This window comes from Gopherus flavomarginatus, chromosome 3 (assembly GCF_025201925.1).
Source record: "Gopherus flavomarginatus isolate rGopFla2 chromosome 3, rGopFla2.mat.asm, whole genome shotgun sequence".
NCBI classification, from domain to species: Eukaryota; Metazoa; Chordata; order Testudines; family Testudinidae; genus Gopherus; species Gopherus flavomarginatus.
In genome coordinates, this window is record NC_066619.1 from 272,879,218 (window position 1) to 272,907,076 (window position 27,859).

The window sequence follows — 27,859 nt, forward strand, 5'->3', positions numbered from 1 at the left end:
ACTGGATCTGGACCTCTGTGCCATCAGGAAATATTTTCCAAAGCAAAGATGTTCAGAGACCATAAAATCTAGCAGAAGACAGCACAAGGGGAAAGGAGAAAACAAATTAAGTCCAAAGCAGAGGAATGAGCCTTCATTTCCTTGCACAAAGCAGACACCATCAAACATCCAGCTACAATCACTGAAGACCCTGGAATAATTCCCCATAACTTACTTACCATTTGCACTGGATTCCGCAGGAACAGCGTCCTCTCCCATCTCCGCCATCATCTTCTTCCGTGCTTCGTTCCTTTTGTGCTTCTTGCCAACATAATGTTGGTGGGCCATCAATGGATTATTGAAGGGAGCTGAGCAGAGCTTGCAATACTTGTCTGGATCATTTAAATCCAAAGCAATGCTTGAGGATGACGTGGACTCTTCAACATTAGAATCCTGGGAGAGCTTCTCAGCTGAGGGCTGCTGTAGTGCCAGAGATGTAGAAGGACCAGTGGGGGAACCTGTTAATAGTACAACAAAGGAAAGTGTGAAACAATTCTTTGGAACCATGTAAATATAAATACTGAACTACTGGAGTCGAAAAGGGAGAGCAGAATAGCAGCCCTGTGGCCTACAGACTACAGTGTTCAAGAGAGAACATAATCCTCAAACTCTCTCATCTCACAAAGTAGAATGGGCTCACCAGGCACGTGAGCTTCTCTCACCACCAGGTCACCTTCTTCCAGCTCCTGCAGATATACTGAGTGGGTGGCATGAGAACACAAAAGATACTTTAGGTTTCAGCCCTAGGGCTAGCACAAGGTGCCAGTCAAGTTATGTGTTCTTGGATTGATTCTCTTAATAATTGGTAATACTAATTTAGTAATTAATATAATGCCTGCTAAGGGCTGCAATCAACCCTCACAATACCCCAAGAGTAGAAGTGTTGTTATTTGCATTTCACAGATGGAGAAATGGAGACATTTGCCTCCAGCCACAGTCAGACGAAGAGCAGGCATCATAACTCCAAGATCCCTGACTCCCAGTCCTTTGCTATAGACTTGCTGACTCTGATTAAGCAACAATGTCTTCATTCTTCCACTTGATGGCTGCATCTTGAGTTGTCATACCTTCTGCCACACTTCAATACACTCTATAAGCACAGAGAAGTAGTAGTGCTGGGAAGATGATCAATGCCTCATTTGATTGGTTTCAGAGATGTGACAATAAAATACATGCACCATGTAGAACACGGAGCCCATTTAGTTCTCACCTGTTTGTGGTTGAGTGCTCTGTGCAGGCACTTGAGGTTGGTCTCCTGATAATTGCTTCAGCTTTTTGGCATGTATTTTTCCCAGGTAATGAGACTGAGCAACAACTGGAGAAGTAAAAATCATGTTGCAAAGATTGCAATATTTGTTTTTGTCCACTACTCCACTCCCATCCACCTGAAACCAAAGACAAGCATTGTTGAACCCTTGTAACTGAGAAGAGCTCATTTAACATCTTAGCCAGAGATCTGAAGAGGAAACGTTACCTGAAAGTTCACATAATCTTGTCTCTTCTGTTTGCCAGCTTCTTGTCCATCATCTTGTTCACTGTGCATTTGAAAATAAAGGCGAACTTTCTGAGCATGCTTTTTGCCCTGGAAAGAGAAAAAAATCATCATACTCCATTAACAAGAACCCATGTGCTGATTTACCCAGAAATTAAGATTTGCTTTGTCAAAATCTGAGAATCCCCCTGTTCATTCTCTTCCTTCATGGTCCACGGAGAGAACAGGAAGCTCAGCACCGCCCTTAGCATGCTCATAATACTTGCAGCTCTGCATTAAGACAATGACTATAATCTAAATCTCATGTTTCAAGGCTTCAGCTGGTTACCTGAAGGGGTCAGGAAGGAATCCTCCTCCCCCTCATCCCTGTATCACAATTGGCCAGATGTATTCTGGGTTGGGGGCTTTTTGTTTGTTTTTTGTTTTGCCTTCCTCTGAAGCATGAAGGATGGGCCACAGCTGGAGACAAGACACTGATGCTCTGAGGTGGTTCAGACAATCCTCTCAGATGTTTGGAGGGTACGTATTGTTCACTTGCTCAGAGTCAGATAATCCTTAAAAATGTACTGGTCCATTACTAGATGGAAATTGTAGAATTATCAATAATGATGCAGAAAAGGCTGAAATGTCCAATAAATCTTGTTTCCGTATTTGGGAAAAAGCAGATCATGTAGTCATATCATACGATAATGCTTGTTCCATTCCACTAGTACCTCAGGAGGATGTTAAACGCAGCTTCTAAAGTCAGACATTTTAAAATCAGCAGGCTCAGATACCTTGCATCTAAAAGTTTTAAAAGGAGGAGCTCACTGAACTGTTAGTATTGATTTTCTATAATTCTTGGAACACTGAGGAAGAAGTTCCAGAAGAAAGCAAATATTGTGTCACTGTTTATAAAGGGAAAATCGGATAACCTGGGTAATTACAGGCCTGTCAGTCTGACACTGATACCCGGCAAGATAATGGAGCTGCTCATATGGGACTTGATTAATAAAGAATTACCAGAGGGTTAATTAATGCCAACCAACACAGTGTTATGGAAAGTATATACTGCCAAACTAACTTGATAACTTTTTAAAAGAGATTACAAAGATTGGGGGAGTGGTGAATGAAGAAGAGGACAGGTCACTGACAGAGCAATCTAGATTGCTTGGTAAACTGGATGCAAGAAAACAATATGCATTTTAATCTGACTAATGTAAATGTATACATCTAGGGACAAAGAATGTAGGCCATATTTATAGGACGGGGGACTATCCTGGGAAGCAGTGACTCTGAGGAAGACTTGGGGATCATGGTGGATAATCAGATGAATGTGAGCTCCCAGTGTGATGCTCTGGCCAAAAAGGCTGACGTGATCCTTGAATGCATAAACAGTGGACCCTAAAGTAGGAGCAGAGACATTGTTTTACCTCTGTATTTGGCACTGGTGCAATCACAGCTGAAATACTGTGTCTGCTGCTGGCGTTCACAATTCAAGAAGGATATTGATAAATTGTAGAGGGTTCAGAGAAGAGCCATTAGAATGATTAAAGGATTAGAGAACATGCCTTACAGTGATAGACTCAAGGAGCTCATGATATTTAGCTTAACAGAGAGAAGTTTAAGGGGTGACTTGATCACTGTCTAGAAACATCTACACGGGGAACAAATATTTGACAATTTGCTCTTCAATCCAGCAGAGAAAAGTATAACATGATCCATTGGCTGGAAGTTGAAGCTAGACAAATTAAGACTGGAAATAAGGTGTACATTTTTAACAGTGAGGTAATTAACCATTGGAACAATTTATCAAGGGTTGTGGTGGATTATCCACCACTGGCAATTTTTAAATCAAGATTGGATGTTTTTCTAAAAGATCTGTTCTAAGAATTATTTTAAGGAAGGTTTATGGGCTGTATTATACAGGAGGTCAGATACACAGGAGGTCAAACTAGATGATCTAATGGTCCTTTCTGGCCTTAAACTCTATGAAACTATGAGAAGCTGCTTTCATACTTACGGATTGTATTGATATAGCAAGAGAATCACAACTGGACAAAGACTGTTTGTATAATAATATTTATTAATCATAGAATCATAGCACTGGAAGGGACCTTGAGAGGTTACCTAGTCCAGTCCCCTGCACTCATGGCAGGACTAAGTATTATTTAGGCCATCCCTGACAGATGGTTTGTCTAACCTGCTCTTAAAAATCTCCAGTGATGGAGATTCCACAGCCTCCCAAGGCAATTTATTCCAGTGCTTAACCACTCTGACAGTTAGGAAGTTTTTCCTAACGTCCAACCTAAATTGATCTTGCTGCAGTTTAAGCCCATTGCTTCTGGTCCTATCCTCAGAGGTTAAGAAGAACAATTTTTCTCCCTCTTCCATGTAATAACCTTTTATGTCCATGAAAACTTATGTCCTCTCTCAGTCTTCTCTTCTCCAGACTAAACAGACCCAATTTTTTCAATCTTCCCTCATAGGTCATGTTTTCTAGACCTTTAATCATTTTTGTTGCTCTTCTCTGGACTGTCTCCAATTTGTCCACATCTCTCCTGAAATGTAGCACCCAGAAATGGACACAGTACTCCAATTGAGGCCTAATCAGCGCGGAGTAGAGTGGAAGAATTACTTCTTGTGTCTTGCTTACAACGCTCCTTCTAATACACCCCAGAATTATGTTTGCTTTTTTTGCAACAGTGTTACGCTGTTGACTCATATTTAGCTTACAGTCCACTATGACCCCCATATCCCTTTCTGCAGTACCCCTTCCTAGGCGGTCATTTCCTATTTTGTATGTGTGCAACTGATTGTTCTTTCCTAAGTGGAGTACTTTGCATTTGTCCTTATTGAATTTCATCCTATTTACTTCAGACCATTTCTCCAGTTTGTCCAGATCATTTTGAATTGTAATTCTGTCCTCCAAATCACTTGCAACCCTTCCCAGCTTGGTATTGTCTGCAAACTTTATAAGTGTACTCTCCATGCCATTATCTAAATCATTGATGAAGATATTGAACAGAACTGGACCCAGAACTGATCCCTGCGGAACCCCACTCGTTATGTCCTTCCAGCATGACTGTGAACCACTGATGATTACTCTCTGGGAGCGGTTTTCCAACCAGTTTTGCACCCACCTTATAGTAGCTCCATCTAGCTGGCATTTCCCTAGTTTGTTTATGAGAAGGTCATGAGAGATAGTACCCAAAGCTTTACTAAAGTCAGGATATACCACATCTACCGCTTCCCCCCTATCCACAAGGCTTGTTACCCTGTCAAAGAAAGCTATCAGGTTGGTTTGACACGATTTATTCTTGACAAATCCATGCTGACTGTTACTTATCACCTTATTTTCTTCTAGATGCTTGCAAATTGATTGCTTAATTATTTGCTCCATTATCTTTCCAGGTACAGAAGTTAAGTTAATCAATAATGCTAATATGTAGTACTTTTATAGGGGTTTCTGTTCAAGGATCTAAAAGCAATCTTTACAGTCATGAGTTAATCCTCACCTTAGTGAAACAAGCATCCCTTCCATCTCGCTATAACAGATGGGGACATGACAGGCTGGACAAGCTAAGAAACATACACAAGATCTCAGAGAAAGTCTATTGTACTGAAAACGAGAACCAGGCTCTCACTGCTTCCCACTCTTGTGCCTTAACCACAAGGCTATTCTGCCTCACAATAGGAAGGATCCTACATTTTTCAGTTCCTTTTTAATTCATAGAATCATAGACTTTAAGGTCAGAAGGGACCATTATGATCATCTAGTCTGACCTCCTGCACAACGCAGGCCACAGAATCTCACCCACTCACTCCTGTATCAAACCTATGTCTGAGCCATTGAAGTCCTCAAATCATGGTTTAAAGACTTCAAGGTGCAGAGAATCTTTCAGCAAATGTCCCATGCTGCAGAGGAAGGCAAAACCCCCCCAGGGCCTCTGCCAATCTGCCCTGGAGGAAAATTCCTTCCCAACCCCAAATATGGTGATCAGCTAAACCCTGAGCATGTGGGCAAGACTCACCAGCCAGACACCCAGGAAAGAATTCTCTGTAGTAACTCAGATCCCACCCCATGAAACATCCCATCACAGCCGTTGGACATATTTACTGCTAATTCTGAGGTGCCATCTCACACCACACCCTATGCTGGTAAAACACAGATTCACATAGGTTCCAGGATATGGTAGTCACCTGCTGGCCAACATGTCATTTGCCTGCTCTGAGCTGATACTATCCAAACGGATGCCATGGCTTCAGAGGGGCAATCCCAGGTTGCCCATGCAATGCCACCAAAGAGAACGAGATGTTGCTACACACAAGTTCAAGGCTGGCTAAAACACTGACTCAGAAAACACTATTAGTATGGAAAACAGCCTTTCCCCCTGTAACGGTGAAGTCATTAGGATATTATCTGCATCCTCAGCTGAGGTCAGATTCAACAAAGAGTATGTCTGCACTGCAAAAAACTAAAACAATGGTGTGTTCTTAGCTCAGGTTAACTATCTGGGTTAAAATAGCAGCGAAGACACAGCAACTCTGTTTTTAACTCAGGTTAGCAGCTCAAGTTCAAAGCCTTTAGGGGAGCTTGAGGTTAAGTTGAGTTGCTAACCCAAGTGAAAAGCTGACATGCCATGTCTTCATTGCTATTTTAACCCAAGTTAACTAACCTGAGCTAACACACTTTTTGTTTTTTCCCCAGAGAGGACATATCCCAAAAGAGAAAAACTCATGCTGACGCCTGATCCCTATGAGGTGCTGAGTGTCTCTTACTCCAACAGAAGTGAACAAAAGTTAAGGGCACTTGGCCCCTTGCTGGAGCACATCTTCAGTTTCTACTATAGATAACAAGAAAGAACTACCAAGGCAGTAGACATTCTGAACTTCTTTAACTTGTGAAGACTGAGAGTGAAGAGATAGTATTGCTTTGGCTGAAACTGGAAGAAATGCTAGTGCCTGGGAACCTCTGTACAGACACAGGGTCTCACGTAAAGGCAAAGGACACTTTATGACATATAAAGTATTCACCCAAGATATTTATTAGTTCCAAGAATAAAAGCCTTCCGCATGATTTATAGTTCACTGTGTCCTATGTGATCTACCTAGAACATGTGCACAGCCCTTCAGCTGCATTACCTGTAACTGAGCCTGCTAGTCACAGTATGCAACTCTGGTCACCATCCAACCATGATGATGAGTCTTTGATAACTCACCACAAAAAGCCACCAGTGATCCATATGCAATGCAATTGTTATTGAAAAAATATAGGTAGCTTGGGGCGGGGGAGGAATAGTTCAGTGATTTGAGCATTGGCCTACTAAACCCAGAGTTGTGAGTTCAATCCTTGAGGGGGCCATTTAGGGATCTGGGGCAAAAATCTGTCTGGCTTTGAGCAAGGGGTTGGACTAGATGACCTCCTGAGGTCCCTTTCAACCCCGAGATTCTATGATTATGTAGGAGGATACTGACATATGCTTATGGCTTACCTCATAATGTGAAATTCTTTGTGACTCAAACTGCAGCACAGCCCCACACACTTTACAGAAGGTGTCTGTGAAAAGATCTTTTCTCATCGCCTCATCCAATGTACCACCTAAAATCAAAGGTTAAAGAAAGGAGCAGTCAGTAACTAGAACAAGAAAGATTTACATTTCTTTACTTAAGAGACATAAGAACAGCCATACTGGGTCAGACCAAAGGTCCATCCAGCCCAGTATCCTGTCTACCAACAGCAACCAATGCCAGGTGTCCCAGAAGGAGTGAACCTAACAAGTAATGATCAAGTAATCTCTCTCCTGCCATCCATCTCCACCCTCTGACAAACAGAGGCTAGGGAAACCATTCCTTACCCATCCTGGCTAATAGCCATTAATGTACTTATCTAGTTCTCTTTTAAACTCTGTTATAGTCCTAGCCTTCACAACCTCCTCAGGCAAGGAGTTCCACAGGTTGACTGTGCGCTGCGAGAAGAACTTCCTTTTATTTGTTTTAAACCTGCTGCCCATTAATTTCATTTGGTGGCCCCTAGTTCTTATATTATGGGAACAACACTTTCTCCACATCACTCATGATTTTATATACCTCTATCATATCCCTCCTTAGTCTCCTCTTTTCCAAGCTGAAAAATCCTAGCCTCTTTAATCTCTCCTCATATGGGACCCATTCCAAACCCCTAATCATTTTAGTTGCCCTTCTCTGAACGTTTTCTAATGCCAGTATATCTTTTTTGAGATGAGAGAACCACACCTGTCTGCGGTATTCAAGATGTGGGTGTACCATGAATTTATATAAGGGCAATAAGATAAGACATATCAGGGTCTGTTGATGTTCACATATTTACATCCAATGCAAGATGATGAAACAAAGGTCCATTCACTGAACTGTGATATATTAAAGCAAGAAATCACAGAGCCTGGTTATGTTTTCAAAGGACTATTGCAAAGCTACCTAAACCATCTCACCCACAAAACTGCGGCTCTAGTGGACTTTCAAGGTATTAGTTATAGAAAACCAGAAGTGTGCCTGGACCTTATAAAAATAAAGAGACAGCAAAGATTCTGCCCTGAGGGCTTAGAGTCCAGTTCAGATGGATTGGAAACAGTCTGAAAGGAAAGGGATGGGAACAGGCCCTTAAATAGGACTGAAGTAGTACAAAGGTCCTTTGCTAGCCCTCTGCACAGGGATGAATTTCAGTGTGGGAAGGTTTGGCAAAAGAAGTGCATTTTGAAGGAGATCTGAAGGACGATGAGGAAGTGGCTAGACACATGAAAAGAGGAAGGCAGCGAGGCCTTGTCAAGAAAAGTTGCACTAGTTTACCTTAAATTGGTTTTTAAACTGATTTAGTTAAACTGGGGCAAACCCCTCTGGGAATGCTTTTTTTCAGTTTACGAGTGGTTTGTTCTGGTTTAGTTTAACCCTCGTTGACTTGAGGGGGCCTACACTTGGAAGTAAATTTGGATCAGGTCTGGTGTGAATTTAAAGCACAGTAGCTGTTCCATGTGTGGACACTCTTGTTCCAGAGAATCTTATTCCCATTTAGCTTAATCCAAGGTTGACTGTCTTGAAATTCACACTTAATCCAAATTAATTTTCAAGTGTAGATAAATTCTTAAACTAAACCAAAAAAAGCCACTCTTAAAATGAAGTAAGAGTGTCCACACATAAGGGTGTGCATTGGTTTAAATAAATGGGCTCAAATTCACACCTCTGTTTAAACCCTTCTTGTGTTAACAAGCCCTTAAAGGGGAGCATGGAAGTGGACATAACAAGTGCAGTTAGCAGGGATGTTTGGGAAGAAGAGAGGAGGAAATACAACCAGGCACTGAATTGGCAGGGCCTTGAAGATCCCAGTGAGGAGACTGAAGCAAAGAACAAGAGCAAGTTTTAATGTCTCCATTAAGGGATGCTCTCATAAAGGTAGTAGGTGGAAACAGCCCTTGGGGATTGGAGTCACCAGTGGAACTGCAGCTGCCATTCAGCAACAGGAAAGGAACATCCGGGGGAGCAAGAGAAAAAAATGTACCAGGTAATATGTCTAGGAGCACACGGGATGAAAAGGACCATGTGGGTAGCCAGATGGTCTGTATGACCACAAATGCTAGGGGAGGTGTCAGGTCTATGAGATGCTCTCTGTTAGGTGGTGGTCCACACTATGAAAGTTTGAGATCCCCTGGCTATGAACATTTTATTGCTCTGAATGATATTCCCTCTGCTAATGCTAGGGAGAACAGTCATCAGCTTATCTGTGCATACAAAATACTCGTTATAAAAGAGTGGTTTTAGACATATTCAAACACTTCTCTTAATCAAGCATGCATTTAAGTACAAGCAGTACAACGTAGGAATGAACTGACACAGCTGCAGTCATCTCCTTGAAAAGGGACACCAATTTGTGGCTCCTACAGAATGGAAGCCTGAAACATGGGACTATAAAACCACTTTGCATGTTGCTTTAATATCAGTTTAACAATCCAAAGAAAAGCTTCTACCACAAAGTCTTGACGCACTCGTACAATGTGGGGATTTGCCGACGCACAAATCTTTATTATTGTATCTACGCACATATACAGCCCTGACTTGCACACAACTACTGGTTGATCTGTAACTGCAATTCACGGGCAAAGACCTTGAAAAATGTGGCCCTTACAGTCTCTTGCGTTGGGTTCCCAGAATGACTATGTGACAAATGTTGCTTTTCAGCAAGATGTCCACCACCAGTCATTGGCTCACAAATATTATTTCCAAATACAAACTTTATTTTCAAACACTTTTCATGAGTTACATTGGCCAGATGCTTAATTCTAATCATGTTTTTCATTTCTCTAGCACTATCCACTGTAAAACACTCAGAGATTCATGATGTATTTAGTCTCATCCCTGTCAAATGGAGAGAGTAAAACGACTTGCTCCGAGCCACACAAGAAGTGCAACTCAGAGCTGGGAAGAGAGCCAAGATTTCATGATTCTCAGCTCTGTGCTCTAGTACAAGCCTACCTAAGTCTCCGAAAGTTACAAACTTTCAACAAAACTGGATCAGTTTGCCTAAAGGAAGGCCCCTTATCCTGCGTAACTAGCAAGAGCACTGAACAGTAAAGGGACGTCTACACTGGGGAAATATATATGGAGAACTCTTTTTTAAAAAACTGAATTGGAATGTAAGGGAATACACATGATAATATTTCCATGGCCAATGGCTGCCTTATTTGCCGTTAGAAAATGTTTGCAATATTTCTTGTTTTGAACAGGGAAACTTGGACAATCTTTCCTGACCCGCTCAAGAACATTAATGGTAAATATGGTCTCATGACTATAGATTCACATTGCACAGATTTCTTAGCAGAGAAGAAAGGTATGCAAAAATGTGCTGTCAAATATTTCTATAGCACACCTATGAATCCTGATGTGGAGTGCGAAAGGAAAAGAAATGTTGTGGTGTTAGCAGCAGGGAATATGGATCTGGTGGTTTCACGGAACAGAGTTGAAACAATTAACTGGATGCCATAAAGTTATGTTTTACTATCGTACACCTACAAAAAGCAAATACTGATTTGATATTTGGTTTTATAAGGAATAGCAGGTCTCCTGAGCTTCTAGTCCAACAAGAAGTACTATTAATACGCAGTCACTTCTTAAAGATATGTGTTTAGATTCTCAAGAGAGTGCAGGGGATTAGGACACAAATTTTCCACAAGTTTTAATGGAAAATTAAAATCCCCTGGGCTGCCTTGAAAATCTTAACCATAGTACTTGAACTGTGCGTTGCCTGAACTGCATAGACATTGGTTTACAGTGGGCATTTTTTATTTCTTGTCAATGCAATTTGAAGTGGGGTCTGTGTAAAAAGCAGAATTTTGTTACCAGAGGTTCTCTTATTCTAGATTCTTCTATCATTTCAAAGCATACTGACTACATAAAAAAGTCTGACTATGTGCTATCATTCGTATAGTAAGAGCACCTAAAAAATACTGTAATCAAAATTTTCTAAAATGAATGCTGAAGTTCCCATATCCCAGAATAAATGGCCTGTTTTTCCAAGAGCGCTGGGTGCCCAGCAGCTCCAACTGATTTCAGTGGGATAAAAAAACGTCAAAATATAAATGTAGGACTTCTGCTTGAGTTCTAAACTTCAATCCAGAATTTATAAGCAATTCAGCTATCTTGTAAAAGTTTGAACGAGTATATCAAACTCAATATATCTATTAGATTTTTATGGTAGTGCCTACGGTCATGGTATCTAAGTGCTGCACAAAATTAATGGACATTATTACATGACACTAAAATGGCTTCTCTCTCTCCATCCTTCTGGGAGCATAAGATGACAGCCACCCTTACCAAAGACTGGGGATCAATACGGTTTGATTTTTTTTAATGTGCAAAAGACTGTATCATAGTCATGTTTCATGAAATTGGAGTTTGAACTATTGGTATTTTTCCATTTATAACTTCTATGGCTCTGCTTATTCCTAGATTACGCTTTTCAGCTAAACACAGAAGTTTATGATTTTTAAGCTTCTCAGTCCTAAAAATAATCAAATGGAAGCCCGGTTTATACCTAAAATTTAGGTTGACCTAGCTACGTCATTCAAGGGTGTGAAAAATTCATACCCCTGTGCAATGTAGTAAAGTCGGCCTAAGCCATGGTATAGACACAGTTAGGTTGACAGAAAAATTCTTCCATCAGCTTAGCTACCTTCTGTCACAAGGGTGGATTATCTACATCGATGGAAAGACTATAGCTGTGCTGCTGTTGTGTAGACATAACCTAAGGGTCACCTGAGAAAAGGAACTGCGTATCAGGTACACTGTGTTCTTTCCCCTTCTGGTGCTGGCAAACAGCTAACACCTGTTGGCTGGCTACTCTCTGTGTCAACCAACTTTAACTTTACATTATAAACACTCTGAGGAACAGCAGATGAACATTTCCCTCTGGTGATTGCCAAGAAGTGTTACACTATAAATGGCATTCTTAAAACACATGTACTTTTTTTAAAAAAATCAGAGAATGAAGGGAGTGCTGCAAATCAAAGTCAGCACTGAGACAGGTCCATTTGCAGTCCTTATCTCACAGATAAGAACAAAAAAAATTAAAGGTGGAAGAGGGCTATAAATTGATCTAGTTCATTTCCCTTTCAGAGCGGGTTGGTGGTCAATACAATTTACTGATGCTTCTTGCTAGTCACTCTACCACCCAGCTGTACGCACACAAGCAATGATGTGCTATTACGTGTTGTTAATTTCACGCTGCTATTAAAATGTTGCAAAGGGAAACTGACTAATTCTACTCAGTTTTATTTTGTTGCAGTGTCAAACTGAGTCAAACTTCTAAAAGGACACAGACTAGGCCTAGTCAGCTTCCCCTCTTCATTAAACTCAGATATTGTTTCAAGTTAAAAATAACTAGGACATAGGAATTGCCACACCAGATCAGACTACAGAGGGGTAGCTGTGTTAGTCTGTATCAGCAAAAACGAGGAGTCCTTGTGGCACCTTAGAGACTAACAAATGTATTTGGGCATAAGCTTTCGTGGGCTAGAACCCACTTCACCAGCGGCATGGAGTGGAAAATACAAGAGCAGGTATAAATACATGAAAAGATGGGAGTTGCCTTATCAAGAGTGAGGTCAGTCTAATGAGACAGTTCAATTAACAGTAAAACTTGAATTAATTTGCAAACTAGACACCCTCAAATTATGCCTGAATAAAGACTGGGAGTGGCTGGATCATTACAAAACCTAAACCTAATTTCCTCCATACTAATTTTCCCCTACTGTTACTCACACCTTCTTGTCAACTGTTTGAAATGGGCCACTCTCATTACCACTACAAAAGTTATTTTTCCTCTCTTGGTATCCTACTGTTAATTAAATTGTCTCATTAGATTGACCTCACACTTGGTAGGACAACTCCAATTTTTTCATGTATTTATACCTGCTCCTGTATTTTCCACTCCATGCATCTGATGAAGTGGGTTCTAGCCCACGAAAGCTTATGCCCAAATAAATTTGTTAGTCTCTAAGGTGCCACAAGGACTCCTTGTTCTTTTTGCAGATCAGATGAGTGGTCCATCTATTCTGGTGTCCTGTCTCTCACAGTGGCCAAAACCAGATATTTCACAGGAAGGTGCTAGAAACATTGTAATGGCCAATAGTAAAATAATCTGCAATAGAAGATTTTTTCTAGCTGTCAGTCACGTGTTTATCCCTGAAGCCCAAAGGTTTGCATGTTTCTGGACAAAAAACCCCCCATAAGCCAATGAAGATTAAGAAGCTTTCTATATGGGTAGGTTATACCACAACTGCTCGTTGCAGAATTTCTTGCATCTTCCTCTAACGTAGCTAGTACAGGCCATTGTCAGAAATAAATATTGGATTAGAGAAACCACGGGTCTAATCTGGCATTGTAATTCCTATGTTTTCTCTTAGAACATTTCTAATCCTTTTCTGAATCCTGCTATGCTCTTGTCCTCAATGATATCTTGTGGTAATGACTTCTTTGGGTTAACTGTGGCTTGCATTAAAAAAAGAAAAAAAAAACTTACCACTTTAAATGTTGCCTTTCATTTTCAGTGAGTGTCCCCCTGTTCTTGTATTATGCAAAAGAATAAATAGTAGGACGTGATACACTCAGACGATACCATTTTTTATTTTCTATACGTCTATCATGTTACATCTTAGATCCCTCCTTAGTAGTTCCTATCTTTCCAATCTCTCCTTAAAAGTTTCTATACTTTTGATCAATTTTGTCTTTTCTCTTCAGACATCTCCTCCCTCTCCTATTTTAGTTCTATCTTTTCTCTAATAGGGTAAGCAGAATCCAGGTGAGAATACATTGATATAGCGGCATAATGTTCTCTGTATTATTTTCTGTTCTGTTATTTGCACATCTTAACATTTGTAGTATTGCCAACCCCAAGTGTCCAAAAAAAGAGTTGATCTTAAAAAAAAAAAAAAAATAAAAATATGAGACTAATGTAAGTATCATGAGATTTTAAACAAATAATAAATTCAGGATTTTTGGGGTTTTGAGCCTTTGGGGTTCACATTCTTCACATCATGATGGCTAGAAACTTTTTTTTTTTTCAAATGGAAGTTGGGATTTTCAGCTAATAAAATGACAAGGAGGCAAGACTTTTGGAGAGACACTTAATATTATGAGTCTTCTGATACAATCATAAGAACTGGCAACATCCGTTTACTCTTTACTTTTTTGATTGCTGCTGCACAGTGAGCAGAGAATTATATTGAGTTGCCCACAATGACAAATAGGTCTTGTTTTTGACTAGTCATAGCTAATTTAGAACCCAGCAATATACATAGGTAGTTCAAATGATTCTTTCCCATGCACATGACTTTCCATTTGTCAAATTCCCATGATCAGCATTTTGCGTTCTGTTACAAGAAACTGAGTAGCATTATTCATCATCCCCCTGCAAACTCCTGATATGACATGCATGGCAAAAAGTCAGGAATCTAAAAACAAAACAAGAGGAAATGGGGATATATAGCATGCAAAGTTGCAAGTACTTGTAATGGGATTTTTAAAAATATTATCTATATGGTAAATCTAGGTGAGTAGGTTTTCAGACTAGGCTGGCAAACTGTCATGCTCATTTTGCTAGGTAGCTGAACAGTCTGATTGTTTTGTAGAATTAGGCCAATGATTTTTTTTAACCTAGTTGGCTAAAGATTGGCCCCTAAATAAGCTTTGTCTAGAGAGAAAAGGTTAAGTCTAGGTCCGACTTAGCGGCTATGAGCTTGCTAAGCCTGACAAACTCAGCTGCCTCTCCCCTCCCCCCATACACACTGTAATTGTACAGTAACACTTTTAGCTTAGTAACCTGACCTGCTGAAATTGAGCCAAAGGTATTAACAAGCATGTATATTAGGAAATGAGTTAGCTAAGCCCAACATAACCATACCCACTTTTCCTAAACCAGACAAGGCTTTAAGCAGCCTGATTTTCAAAGGTACTGAGCACCTGCAGTTCCTACTGAAGTCAGAGCTGTAGATGATCAGCATGTCTGGAAAAAAATTGAGCCATTTCCTGGTGCTGAACTTTAGGAACCTAAATCTAAAAGTTTTGGCTTTAAGCATATGAAATATATTTTATCTTTGTGTCAATGCAGATTTTTAAGCAAAATATTTGCCCAGTAGTATGCTCCCACTATCCAATGTGTAACATGATCACGCAACAAAAACATGCAGACCAAAATTCAGGAGTGGATGCAGCTCCACTGAAATCTAATCCAGCCAGTACATCATTAAGGCTCTTCAGGGTGGCCTTTGCAATCTTAGTTCAGTTCTTATTGGGCAAGTGTGCACATCACAAAACCAGTGCATCGTCATTCCTTTTGGCATTCCCAGCAGAAATGGCCAGACCTGAATGGGCTGGAGAATGAATTTACCCTCATCTCCTTACAGCAATCCCTAAAGAATGCTACTGACGCACACTGGCGGCAGAGTGGAGAACCATGCCTTGCCACTGCCTATACTGAACCTCTTCTGCGGAGAGTACACAGAGGGCTTCTGTCTCCAAGACAGCACCTTTTATGACCACTAAATACACTTTAAAAAACACTTTGCATCAGACAGCACCATTAAGGAGAAACATTACAGAGATACTGAATTCAAAGCGGCAGCCCTGCATGATTGCCATTTTAAACTCAATATTTTGTCCATGACCACAAAAACTTTGTGAAGCATTCCAGGGCATGGGCTCAGATCGCTCTGAACTAACATTGTCATTTAAAGACAATTCTCCCTCACAAAACAGATAAATGATTGTTCCCCACAAAGCGATTGGTCCTCATTTATTGGACATTTATATTGCTAATGAGAACATCCAAACTTACATTAGATAGGATGAAAACAACGTGTAGGAGGGATACAAACCCTCCTGCTTTTGGGCACAAGTCAATCAGTAGCTGCCTGGGGTTACAAAGAAACTTCCCCTCTGGATAGGTAATTCCATAATGGTCCAGTATCAAGTTTCGTACACATTCCTCTGAAGCACTCGCCAATGTTAGAAGCAGGACACTGGGCTAGCCAGACAGTTGGCTTGATCTGGCATGGCACTTCCTATCTGCTCTGTTACTGACTTGTTGTGACCTTGGATAGGTCATTTAAGTTTCTGTCTCTGTTTCACCATCTGTAAAATGGAGATTGTAACGCTTACTCACCTATCCCTCAAACAGGGTCTGTGAGACTCAGCATTTTGTAAAGTCTACTGAGATGCTCACAAAGGAAGTACTATAGAAGTGGAAAATATTAATGATCAGCAATATTGGGAGTATGGGAGTGGGGAGCAAAGTAAAGGAGGGTAAGTTTGTTCCAATCATCATCTTCCTATCCCAGGGTGATATCCTGACCCTGTTGAAATCAATGGGAGTTTTGCCATTGATTCAATGGGGCTGGAATTTCACTCCATGTGTTTATATATGATATTTAATGAGGAGATTTGGAGATCGTCACAGTCATTACCCAATGTATCCTCAATATCCTTGGGAAATATAGAGCATTGCTTTTGTTCTGATCTTAGTGATATTCTAAGGAGGAGACAAAGCAATAATTCTTGCCTGTGATTTTAGGGCTTACTATATTTGGCCACTACAGAACTCAGCCTATCTCCAATAATGCCCCTTCACAAATGAATCAGAAGTATATCTGCATAACTTCACTGTAACTCCTGAATAGGTAGCTGAACAATCATCTTCTGACACTGCAGTTACAGCTGGTAAGATCAGTTACCATTGCCGCTAGAAGTCACAGGATCTGGAGTGCCAGGTTAGAATGACCGTATTTAGGGACTTTAAAAAAAGATGTTTAGATGAGCCTCTTTGGCTAATGCCTGAGAAAAAGTTTTGACTGCATCAATGTATGTGTCCATATAAAGGCAGAGTTAACAATCCAGTGTATGATTTGCAGTCCTACTGACACCAATCAGGATTACAGCCTCTTTGTGCAGGATGCTGTACAAACATAAGAAACAGTCCTTTCTCCTGTTTAAAGCACAATGCATGGGTGTACAACACAATGGAAGGGGCATGAAGACAAAGGCGACAGTTACAGAACACAGGACTGCATAAGGTAACTGAAGGTCTACATTCCCACGGGCAGCGAGATTCTGAGTTTGCGTCAACTGACTTGGCCTTGTGCTACAGGGGTAAAAATAGCATTGTAGACATTTGGGCTTCCATTGGAGCCTAGGCTCTGAGACCCACCCACCTTGCTGTGTTTCAGAGCCCAGAGCAGCAGCGGGAAGGAAGCTTTCCTTGCTCTTATCCATGCCATACCTGTTCGGTTGATATAGATGATTTCAATTGGGCAGTAATTACAGAATCCACCTGCTTTGCTCGAGGTGGCGGCTGGTGGGAGAAATGAGGGAATAACTGAGAGTTCTGATTCTCTCGCTATATTCAAACAGATTTAGATAGACTGCCCAAACCTACTTAGTAACTGCTTTTGCACTAATCATAAGGAGATCTAAAGCACTAGATGGGTGCCTACTAGTATTGTTTTATATATCAAAATGAATATAGCTGTGTCAAAAAGACCTGCAATTCACGCACAGGATGAAAAAAAATCCAAATGTTAGTTCAATTATGTAAAGACTAATCGTGGATATTTGTGCATTTCAGAAGAACAGCTGAAACTAATCAAATGTTATAAATTCAAACCCCAAGTTCCCCAAATAAGTTATTACAGAGGGTTGGGGTCCGAAAGCAGAGAAAAGAGATGAATCTAGAGATGGAGTCAGAAGAGGCAGAAAGGTAAGAAGGCTGTTCCAGAGAGTGGAAACAGCAGGGGAAAAGCACCCCTCAAAAAACCAAAGAGTAGGGCAGTGAAGTCAAGCAATCCAGGACCACAGGATCAAGCCAGCTTGTTACAATTCACTGTTACTGAAAGTCTGCTCTGTATTTCCCTGTTATTCTGGAAGAATTCACAGACCAGATACATTAATAAAGCCCTCTGCAAATGTGTCCAGCAGAGAAACAGAACTATAGGAGAATGGAAGGAACAGAACACCTATCCTCCAACAGTGACCACTTGGCAATGGGCCCCAGAGAACTGGCTAACTGCACATTGCTAAACTTCCTCCATAGTTTCCAGGTGCTACATTATATTAAAGCAACTAAGTTACATTTATTACACTTAATATTTCTGTAATATTACTTATGCATATAATTAGTTGCTGTACTTGCCACAGTGATGGAGTGCAATTGCAAATGGGAGAGGATGTGGTTTAAGTGACAGGGAACGGGAGAGTTCATGTTCCTAAGGCATATTAAGATGTAACTGTGCTCCGCGCTATGAAAAAGTATGAGAACTCTTGAATGAGGACAATTTAATCACACTATCACACCCCATAATACATACTATCCTGAACCTCAGCACTACTTGATTGATCACTGCCTTCGGCATCATGCCCTGCATGCCATTTATGTACAACTATGTTCCTGAATACACACATTGCTGTGCTTCTAATGTAGATATAACTATAGACACTGCCTATTTACCAGAAATATTTACTGCCGTTTTACATCCTGATTATTGACGTTTACCAGGCATCCGTGTGAATCAGGTGTCAAAATGATTCCTTTTCACTCAGGGTTCAGGTTATTGTATTTGGCCAAAACACCCACAGACAACTACAACACCTTTCCCTCTGATGCCCAGTTATGGGAAAAGACTTGCACCAATTGTGTAATAATGGCAGATATAGATATGTTAACGCTAATCACAAGGAAGGGCTCTTAAAGGCTGACATACAACAATCGTGCTGTGATGACTCCGGAGAAACAGTGCTGCCATGGCTCAATTAATATATATTCCCAGGCTCAGAATTTTGGCATGCAAGTCAGTTATTTATTTCTCTGAAAAATGCATCACTACATTAATAAGGAGAACCCATAGGAAGCACAACAGGGTTTGGTCCAAAGGCAAAGTTTGCAGTGAAGTGAGTTTAACTGGACCTTATTGGGGCCAGCTGCAAAGTATGTTGCTTTGAAGCATATATTCTATGGTCAGTTTATATTCTGAAAACTTTTAAGCACTTGTTGAGAATGCTAACAAACAGTGCCTGTTACAATGTAAACTCCTGGTACTGAGACCAGAATAAATGTGGACCATAAACAACTCATTTCACACAGACCTCTGAACAGTCCTCAACTGAAGAGATTTTTGTCCATTCTGACCACGTTTTGAACTATGATCTGGAGGTTAAATGCTCCAGATCCCATTACCAATCACACCATCCAAATTACTACCATGACTACTAACTGTATTAATAATGGATTACTAAATGTTTATATAAACATCAGTATAAGGTAGTGGATAGTGTTTAAATATAAATTTTGGTGTGTTAATGCTGTTCTGTGCATTAGTGACAACAGGATAAAAGCAAGACATTTCACATCAGAGTGTGATGTACTATACGATATGCAATACCTATGCAAAAGAGGGCATAATAGGGTAAATTAAACCAGAACTCAGTTGTATTTAAAAAGGAGAAACAATTGTCCTGTGGTTAAAGCACAGGACTTTCATCAGGACAACCTGGTTCTAGTCTCAGCTCCATGACAAGCTTGTCACCTTGGGTAAGTCACCTTTATTTTGGGCAAAGCTTTTTGAACAGTAACTAATTTTTTATCTAAATTCATACTATATTTAGGTGCTAAGCTTATGAGCAGTGCTGGACATATTTCCCTGTTTTAGATATGTGGCCCACTGAGTTTAAAAGTTCCAGCATAGGATACTTCTTGTTGATTCAAGTGGCCTCTGCTTGTATCAAACTGGAGCATTGCATGATGGGACTTGTAGTGCCATAGGCCATATTAACGATGAGAATGGCTACAATCTGCTATATTTCATGCCAATAAGTCTGCTAATGTGGTCATCATTTGTACATGAGACATCTCTTAATCAATTAAAATAGTCTTGAATTTTTGCTAGCAAAGGGATATTCCCAGGACAGAAGGTACAAAGTCAATAAAGTTTTTACTTGATGCAGAGTTAGGGATAATTGATAGTGAATGGCAGCTGAGGGACCATTAAGCAAATTTACAAGGGTGGAATTCGCAAAGAAAAGAATTGAGCAATGGGGAAAAAAACCACGCACACTCTTCTTAATACCACTTCCCAAGGACTGTAATCTTGAAAGAAAGTCATTCTCTTTGTATCTACTGGACAAAACTCCATCCCCTACCTCAGTGCTCATCTGCTCTCTGGTGCAGAATTTGTCTATATTACCTTGGATTCTACTGTTTCCCTTTATTTGCATTTAGGATCTTACCTTCTGAGCCCAACTCAGAGACAGAAGTCTAATAATCTAAACCCAGGAGTGGGACACAAAATATTCACATTCTAAACTTACTCTGAGCCAAATCTTATGCTTTGATAATCATTACAGAGATGCTGAAAAATTACTAACTTATTACTATAGCATTTTGGAAGCTTTTTGAAGATTCCTTTTACAGCAAAAATAGACTTCCCAAACACTTTAGCTATGCTTACATCAGTGATTGTTCTCTGATCCTTATAAAGGTAACTGCACATCCATGTCCCAGATGAGCTTGGATTTAAGAAATATGACTATATGAAAGATCTACTATATTTATTGATATGTTATTCTTATGCTTTACCATATTAAAGACCAGAATAAATGTAATTTATTTGTATGCCAAAATTCTAAGCATTGTTCTTTATTAAAAGGCATTCACTATGAAAGTCTTTAAATAACTATTCATCTCCTAATGTTTATTTTATCTTTATAGAAAGCCCATTTCTACAGCAAGCAATGATCCATTATTTCCCACTTGAACCCATTATCTTAGTTTGGGGTAGTATAATTTTTAACCACAGCTAAGTTTTGTATCACAAACAAATTATCATGTGAGAAACAAATTCAGATGAAGAGGAGAAACCCAATTGTACTTGAACAGATACATACTCAAATAAACCAATCATTCTTGGGAGCAGTAGCTCTTGTACATACACCAGCAGCACTGGGTCCAAAGCTGTCAACCAGGTACACTAGTTAACGGCAGACAATCAGCCAGCAGACCAAATAACACTTTTTGGGGGAATCTGCATAAGAAGTGTCTTCATTTTTCAAAATGATCAGTTAAAAGCAAAAAAAAAGACATTTTCTACCTGATTGTAATACCAAGTACAGTATTGGGCCCAAATATCATTGGCACTTCTTTATAAGGCTATCAACATATTTTTATCATTTAAATTTGCCTTTACTTTTCCGCTGTCTGAAAATAACATTCTTAAGTTGTAAAATAAACATCTTTGTTCTTTTCTACTTAGTAAGCAAATATCCTGTTATGACTGCTTGAAATAAACAACCGTTTACTTCCTTGTTCTATTTTTATTCATGTCCTTAAACTGCCCCCGTAGATTCAACATGAGCAGTGCAGGAGTCCGTAACTGCTTGAAAGCCAAAACTGGCAATACAAAGCAGCTTTGGTGTAGATCCTAGGGGATTATAACAATTTAAAGGCAGCTTAAGCCACTTGACTGTAGCCCTTTGAGAGCATTTAGAAAGAATGCAGAAGACTCTACTTTTTGATCCACTTTATATTAACCTTTAATCTGACTACTAGTGATGAGAAGTCGTGGGATCATAATGGAGAACATCAATTACTACACCTCTACCTCAATATAATGCTGTCCTCGGGAGCCAAAAAAATCTTACTGTGTTATAGGTGAAACTGCATTATATCGAACTTGCTTTGATCTGCTGGAGTGCACGGCCCCGCCCCCTCTGGAGCACTGCTTTATCACGTTATATCCGAATTCTTGTTATATCGGGTCGAGTTATATTGGGGTAGAGGTGTACCAGAATGGAGACACTTGATGAGGGTGAGAATGCAAAATCCAAAAGAAGAGGAATTCACACTAACGTACTCAGACTCAGCATTCATATATTGCTTTTCATCTACAGAACTCCCAATGCTTTTTGATTTAGCATTATCATCACCCTTATAATATGGGGAGTGTAAGAGGTGCTTAAATTGGGCATCTCCACCACTTCCCCAAAAGGACAGTTTTGAAAACCCAAATGCAGAGTTTTGCAAGTTTGGGCCCAGCTGAATAGCCTGCTGCAGACTCACTGTCCAGCAACAGAGTTAAGAGACAAGGATTCAATTCCTGACACTCTGTTCTCAGCCACCCCTCTCTGGGTGTATGCTTTGCTGCATTTGTTTTTAGCCTTGTAACTATCTGTCTGTTCCTCCTTTGGCACAGTGCTTTGATACAGCAATTAAAGCAGTGACATATGCAGGTACTCAAAAAAGCACTTTATGAAATATTACTGCACTAATTTATTTTTGCTACATGCTAAAAGTTCTCAGACATTTCCCTTAACTCTGTCCTAACAAAAGTGTAGGGACAGATACTGGAGGCTAAGATTTAGAGAAAACTTTTGGAGATCCTCATGAAAATTCTGATTATGTCATTTAATAAGCATCTTCAAGATGTTTTTAAAATTTCTCTTTGCACGCGGTCTATTTCCACTTCCCTTCAGGCTATGTCTACACTACATGGTAAGAGGTCCTACGCTATGCAACTCCAGCTACATTATTCACATAGCTGGAATTGACATACCTTAAGGTCGAGACACCGTGGGATCTACACTGAAGGGGGTTGACGGGAGAAAATCTCCCGTTGACTTACCTTACTCTTCTCGTTGGGGGTAGAGTACAGGGGTCAATTGGAAAGCGATGTGCAGTTGATTTGGTGGGTCTTTACTAGACCCGCTAAATCAACCGACGGGGGATTGACCGCAGAGCATCGATCCCCACAGTAGAATAGACCTGTCCTCAGTCTTCAACCTCTAAGAAGCGTAAGATTAAAGGTGGTAGGAGAGTATGTTGTTAAAACATTAGAAAAGTTATACTGTAAACATGCTATAGTTTTGTGCAGAAGCTTTTTGATCAGAGTGTGAAGGAAAAGGAACCTCACTATCTGAAACTTAACATATTTCAATTTTCTTAAATAATGTAGAAAAGGAAGTGTGCTCAACCTATTTCTAATAGCTCTTCTTCCCTGATTCTCAAGGATAACTTGCAAGAGTACAGAAATCTAGAAGAGTGCAAAGAAAAACCTTGTGCCAAATACAACCCTTAGGCAAGAGGGGGCAATGGGGTTTCAGTTTGATGGCACCAATAGAACACGGTAAAATCAATTTCTGTTCTCAAATACCACAGAGACATGTATAGTATTAAAAGTCAGGACTACAACTTTAACATATATACGTGTTGATTTCAACAAATATGTAGAGCACATGTTGACCCCAAAAGTGATTTTCTTATTTCACAAGCATTTTTACATGATTTTCTATTTGCTGCCTCATAGTAACTGCAAGAAGGAAAGGCAGAGGTTCTATTGTAGGAAATACTGGAAAATAAACTCTGTTGTAATCAGTCTCGTTCTTGGTAATTGTTTTTGGTAGGCAGAAGGGAAAGTAGTCTCAACCATATATAAAAACAGGTTCAATAGAAATGTTAGAAAAATCAAATTATATTTTAACACCTTTCATCCCAAACTACAGGCATACAACACTACAGAAATACAGCCACCGCTGGGATGCAGTGGAGCAGCCAAACATGCACACAAGCCACTGCGCAGCTGGTTAAAAGGGAACTCTTAAAGGCACATCAGGATAAATGCCTCATTCCTGTGAAAAGTGCCAAAGGTTTATTTTATTTATTTTTAAACAATGGAGAGCAGAGAGGACCTCAATTTTTTAAGGTGACCAATTTGAAAGATGGCTGCAAGCTCAAGTGTGGAGTCAAAGAGAAACTGTGTACCTCAGAGACAAGACAAAGCAGAACTAGACAGACATGGGCTTCAGCAGCTGGCTGATGAAAGGATGTGCTTCCATGAGAAAAATCTGAAACTTAACATATTTCAATTTTCTTAAATAATGTAGTCAATGAAAGTTTTTCAAAACCCAAGAGATTATAAAAAAAGTGGAATGTTACAACTGTACTTTGTTGCTCTTCTCTGGACCCTAATTTCTCCACATCTTTCTTGAAATGTGGTGCCCAGAACGGGACACAATACTCCAGTTGAGGCCTAACCAACGCAGAGCAGAGCGGAAGAATGACATCTCATGTCTTGCTCACATCTGTTAATGCATCCCAGAATCATGTTTTTTTTTTTTTACAACAGCACCACACTGTTGACTCATATTTAGCTTGTGGTCCACTATAACCCCTAGATCCTTTTCTGCCGTACTCCTTCCTAGACGGTCTCTTCCCATTCTGTATGTGTGAAACTGATTGTTCCTTCCTAAGTGGAGCACTTGGCATTTGTCTTTATTAATCTTCATCCTGTTTACCTCAGACCATTTCTCCAATTTGTCGAGATCATTTTGAATTATCGCCCTATCCTCCAAAGCAGTTGCAATCCCTCCCAGTTTGGTATCATCTCCAAACTTAATAAGCTTACTTTCTATGACAACATCTAAGTGATGAAGTTATTGAACAGAGCCAGTTCCAAAATAGACCCCTGGGAACCCAACTTGTTATACCTTTCCAGCAGGATTGGGAACCATTAATAACTACTCTTCGAGCTGTCCAGCCAGTTATGCACTCACCTTATAGTAGCCCCATCTAAGATGTATTTGCCTAGTTTATTGATAAGAATATCATGCGAGACCATATCAAATGCCTTACTAAAGTCTAGGTATACCACATCCACCGCTTCTCCCTTATCCACAAGACTTGTTATCCTATCAAAGAAAGCTATCAGATTAGTTTGACATGATTTGGTCTTTACAAATCCATGCTATTCCCTATCACCTTACCACCTTCCAAGCGTTTGCAGATGATTTCCTTAATTACTTGCACCATTATCTTCCCTGGCACAGAAGTTAAACTAACTGGTCTGTAGTTTCCATTGGGCTGTTTTTATTTCTCTTTTTATAGATGGGCACAATATTTGCCCATTTCCAGTCTTCTGGAATTTCTTCTGTCTCCCATGATTTTCCAAAGATAATAGCTAGCTCCTTGACTTCAATAGAAGCAGAATTAGGCCAATGCAGAGTGCTTCTGAAAAAATCCCATTCTATATTTTCAAAGTGAACCACAAAGAAATCTTTTGTGGTAGTTGCCTAGATAGGATGGTGCACAAAATTACACAAACACTTTTGCATATGCTTGATTCCCAGGCAGAGTCTCATTGACTTCAGTGGGACTACATGTGCAAGTTAAGTACAAGCATTTGCAGGTTAAGGGTAAAAAAACTGCTATATACTGATAAAACAAGAGTTCAGTGGGGATTGTTAGAACTGGTGCTGGCCAAGCCAGATCATAATATGGTTTGGTCTTGACTGCACAAACCCTGTTATAGCTCGTTGTGGCTGAAGCAACCAGGTCTTAGGCCCACCTTAATATACAGTGCAATGATAAGGTATTATACTTGACTTAACATATAAAGGACAAGCTTTTGGCACGACTTGTCCTAAGCCTCTTCTCCCTCAAACCCACCTCTGAAATGTTTCTAAGTGATGCACTACTTAGACACAAAAAGTTCAATATTAGATTTTAAAGAAAATTAAGATGAAAGCCCAGTATATCAGCCATTGTCATGCCCCAAAATGAAGGAGTCTACTCTTACCCATGAAGTTATTCTGATTGACATCTGCCATTTCCATCTCTCTTCCTCTATTTTCCTTAGTCTCATCATTTCAATCCATGTTCTTTTGTTTCCATTTCTCTGACTCTTGCGCACACTGTTCAAAGTCACAGTGAGCTCTGCTTATTATATTCTATCAAACCAATGACATCCTGATCAGTGCATTACAGCTGAAGCAAATTGAAACTAACAAGATTTTTTAAAAAAAGTTGGCACAGCAATGAAATGTCTAGGTCTTGTCAGCGTCAAGTCACTTTCACTGTAACACACTGCTCAGGATTGCAGGAATCACACATTGTCTTTTGGATATCTGGCTGGCAAGGAGTTATGCATTGTTTCTGGTAAATGGGACATACAGCATGGTTTGACCCGAGCTAGAATTAACAACTTCTTAAAGGAACAATGAACTCTAAATGTTATACCCTAGCATCGTACATGAGGCTGCCCAAAGCAGGTTTAAAGAATCAACAGCACAAATCAGTTTTTAAAAAACTGCAGGATAATAGACCATGTTACTTCTCTTGCTGAAAGTGTCACTTTATTTTCTTTGGATGGCAGAACCATTTTGTTTTGTGGTTCTCTTATCCTAAGAAGGTATGATAATACTAAAAAAGAAACATAGAGTATCTCCTGTTGCTATCAAACATTCAACAATGATGAAAGTCGATGTGCACGTTTTTAGATATAGTTTTCTGCTTTTCTGGCATGTAAGAATTCCGATAATATGATTGATATTGTATTCACTAGCATTTGAAATAATATTTCTAAAGGACTTAACAGCTCTCATTTTATGTCCTTGTTTTGGTGGGAGGAGGAAAGATGAAATGCTCAGAGCAAAGACATGAATATACTGACTTAAGTCACCCATTGTCTCTCTGTAGAGGGGTCAGGGCTGTGATCCCAGAAAAGGTAAGTTGTTTAGAGCTCAAAATGTTTTAAGTAGCAACAAGAGTATGAGCTCAAACCATTAAAATGCCATGAAAGACCTCAGGCTTAGGGTGTGGAAGGACAGATGCCAGAATAGGTCCCCAAAGCTAAAAACTGCTGTTAATTTAAAAAATTATATATATAAAGAACCCTTTTCCTATACAAATAAATTGTGTCATCATAAGTGACATTCATACCTACAGTTGTATAAGTATACTCTGACACGGCTATTAATTAGGTCTGTTGATTAATCACAGTTAACTCATGCGATTGTCACAAAAAAATTAATTGCAATTAATCACAATCAATCAATCTCAGTTTTAATTACATAGTTAAGCAATAGAATGCCAATTGAAATATATTGAATATTTTGGATGTCTTTTGACATTTTTATATATATCGTATTGTGTTGTAATTGAAATCAAACTGTATATTATTTTTTATTCTAAATATTTGCACTGTAAAAATGATAAAAAATTAGTATTTTTCAGTATATCTCATACAAGTTCTGTAGTGCAATCTCTGTCTTGAAAATGCAATTTAGAAATGTAATTTTGTTATGTAACTCCATTCAAAAACAAAACAATGCAAAACTTCAGCACCTACAAGTCCAGTCCTATGTTTTGGTCAGCCAATTGCTAAGAGAAACAATTTTGTTCACATTTACAGGCAATAATGCCTCCCTCTTCTTATTTACGTCACCAGAAAGTGAGAACAGGCATTAGCATGGCATTTTTGTAGCTGGCATTGCAAGGTATTTACATGCCAGATATGCTAAACAGTCATATGCCCCTTCATGCTTCGGTCACCATTCCAGAGGACATGCTTCCACGCTGATGATGCTGATTAAAAAAATAATGCGTTAATTAAATTTGTGATTGAACTCCTTGGGGGGGAGAATTGTATGTCTCCTGCTCTGTTTTACCTGTATTCTGCCATATATTTCATGTTATAGCAGTTTCAGCGGAGGACCCAGCACGTTGTTCATTTTAAGGACACTTTTACTGAAGATCTGACAAAACACAAAGAAGGGACTAATCTGAGATTTCTAAAGATAGCTACAGCAGTGGACCCAAGGTTTAAGAATCCAAAGTGCCTTACAAAATCTGAGAGGGACAAGGTGTGGAGCATGCTTTCAGAAGTCTTATAAGAGCAACACTCTGATGCGGAAACTACAGAACCCAAACCACCAAAAAAGAAAATCAACTTTCTGCTGGTGGCATCTGACTCAGGTAATGAAAATTAAAGTGCGTCAATCTGCTGTGTT

At 39.7% G+C, this 27,859-nt stretch overlaps 1 protein-coding gene across 9 annotated transcripts in view; it reads right to left on the reverse strand.

Moving 5' to 3' along the window:
- Positions 1 to 27,859, reverse strand: part of KRCC1 (lysine rich coiled-coil 1) — a 50,803-nt gene that overhangs the window by 16,115 nt on the left and 6,829 nt on the right. For 7 of the 9 annotated variants that reach the window (XR_007773019.1, XR_007773017.1, XR_007773018.1 and 4 more), the window contains exons 2-5: positions 7,006 to 7,112; positions 1,514 to 1,621; positions 1,250 to 1,424; positions 219 to 497 (exon numbers count right to left, since the gene is read on the reverse strand). Coding sequence is in view for 1 of the 9 variants with exons in the window: in XM_050943377.1 (XP_050799334.1) it covers positions 219 to 497; positions 1,250 to 1,424; positions 1,514 to 1,621; positions 7,006 to 7,112 (669 nt within the window). In the remaining 8 variants the exon portion in view is untranslated. Of the gene's footprint in view, positions 1 to 218; positions 498 to 1,249; positions 1,425 to 1,513; positions 1,622 to 1,859; positions 2,088 to 7,005; positions 7,113 to 27,859 lie in introns of those variants that run through there. The other 2 variants (XR_007773020.1, XR_007773021.1) reach the window with 2 other exon arrangements.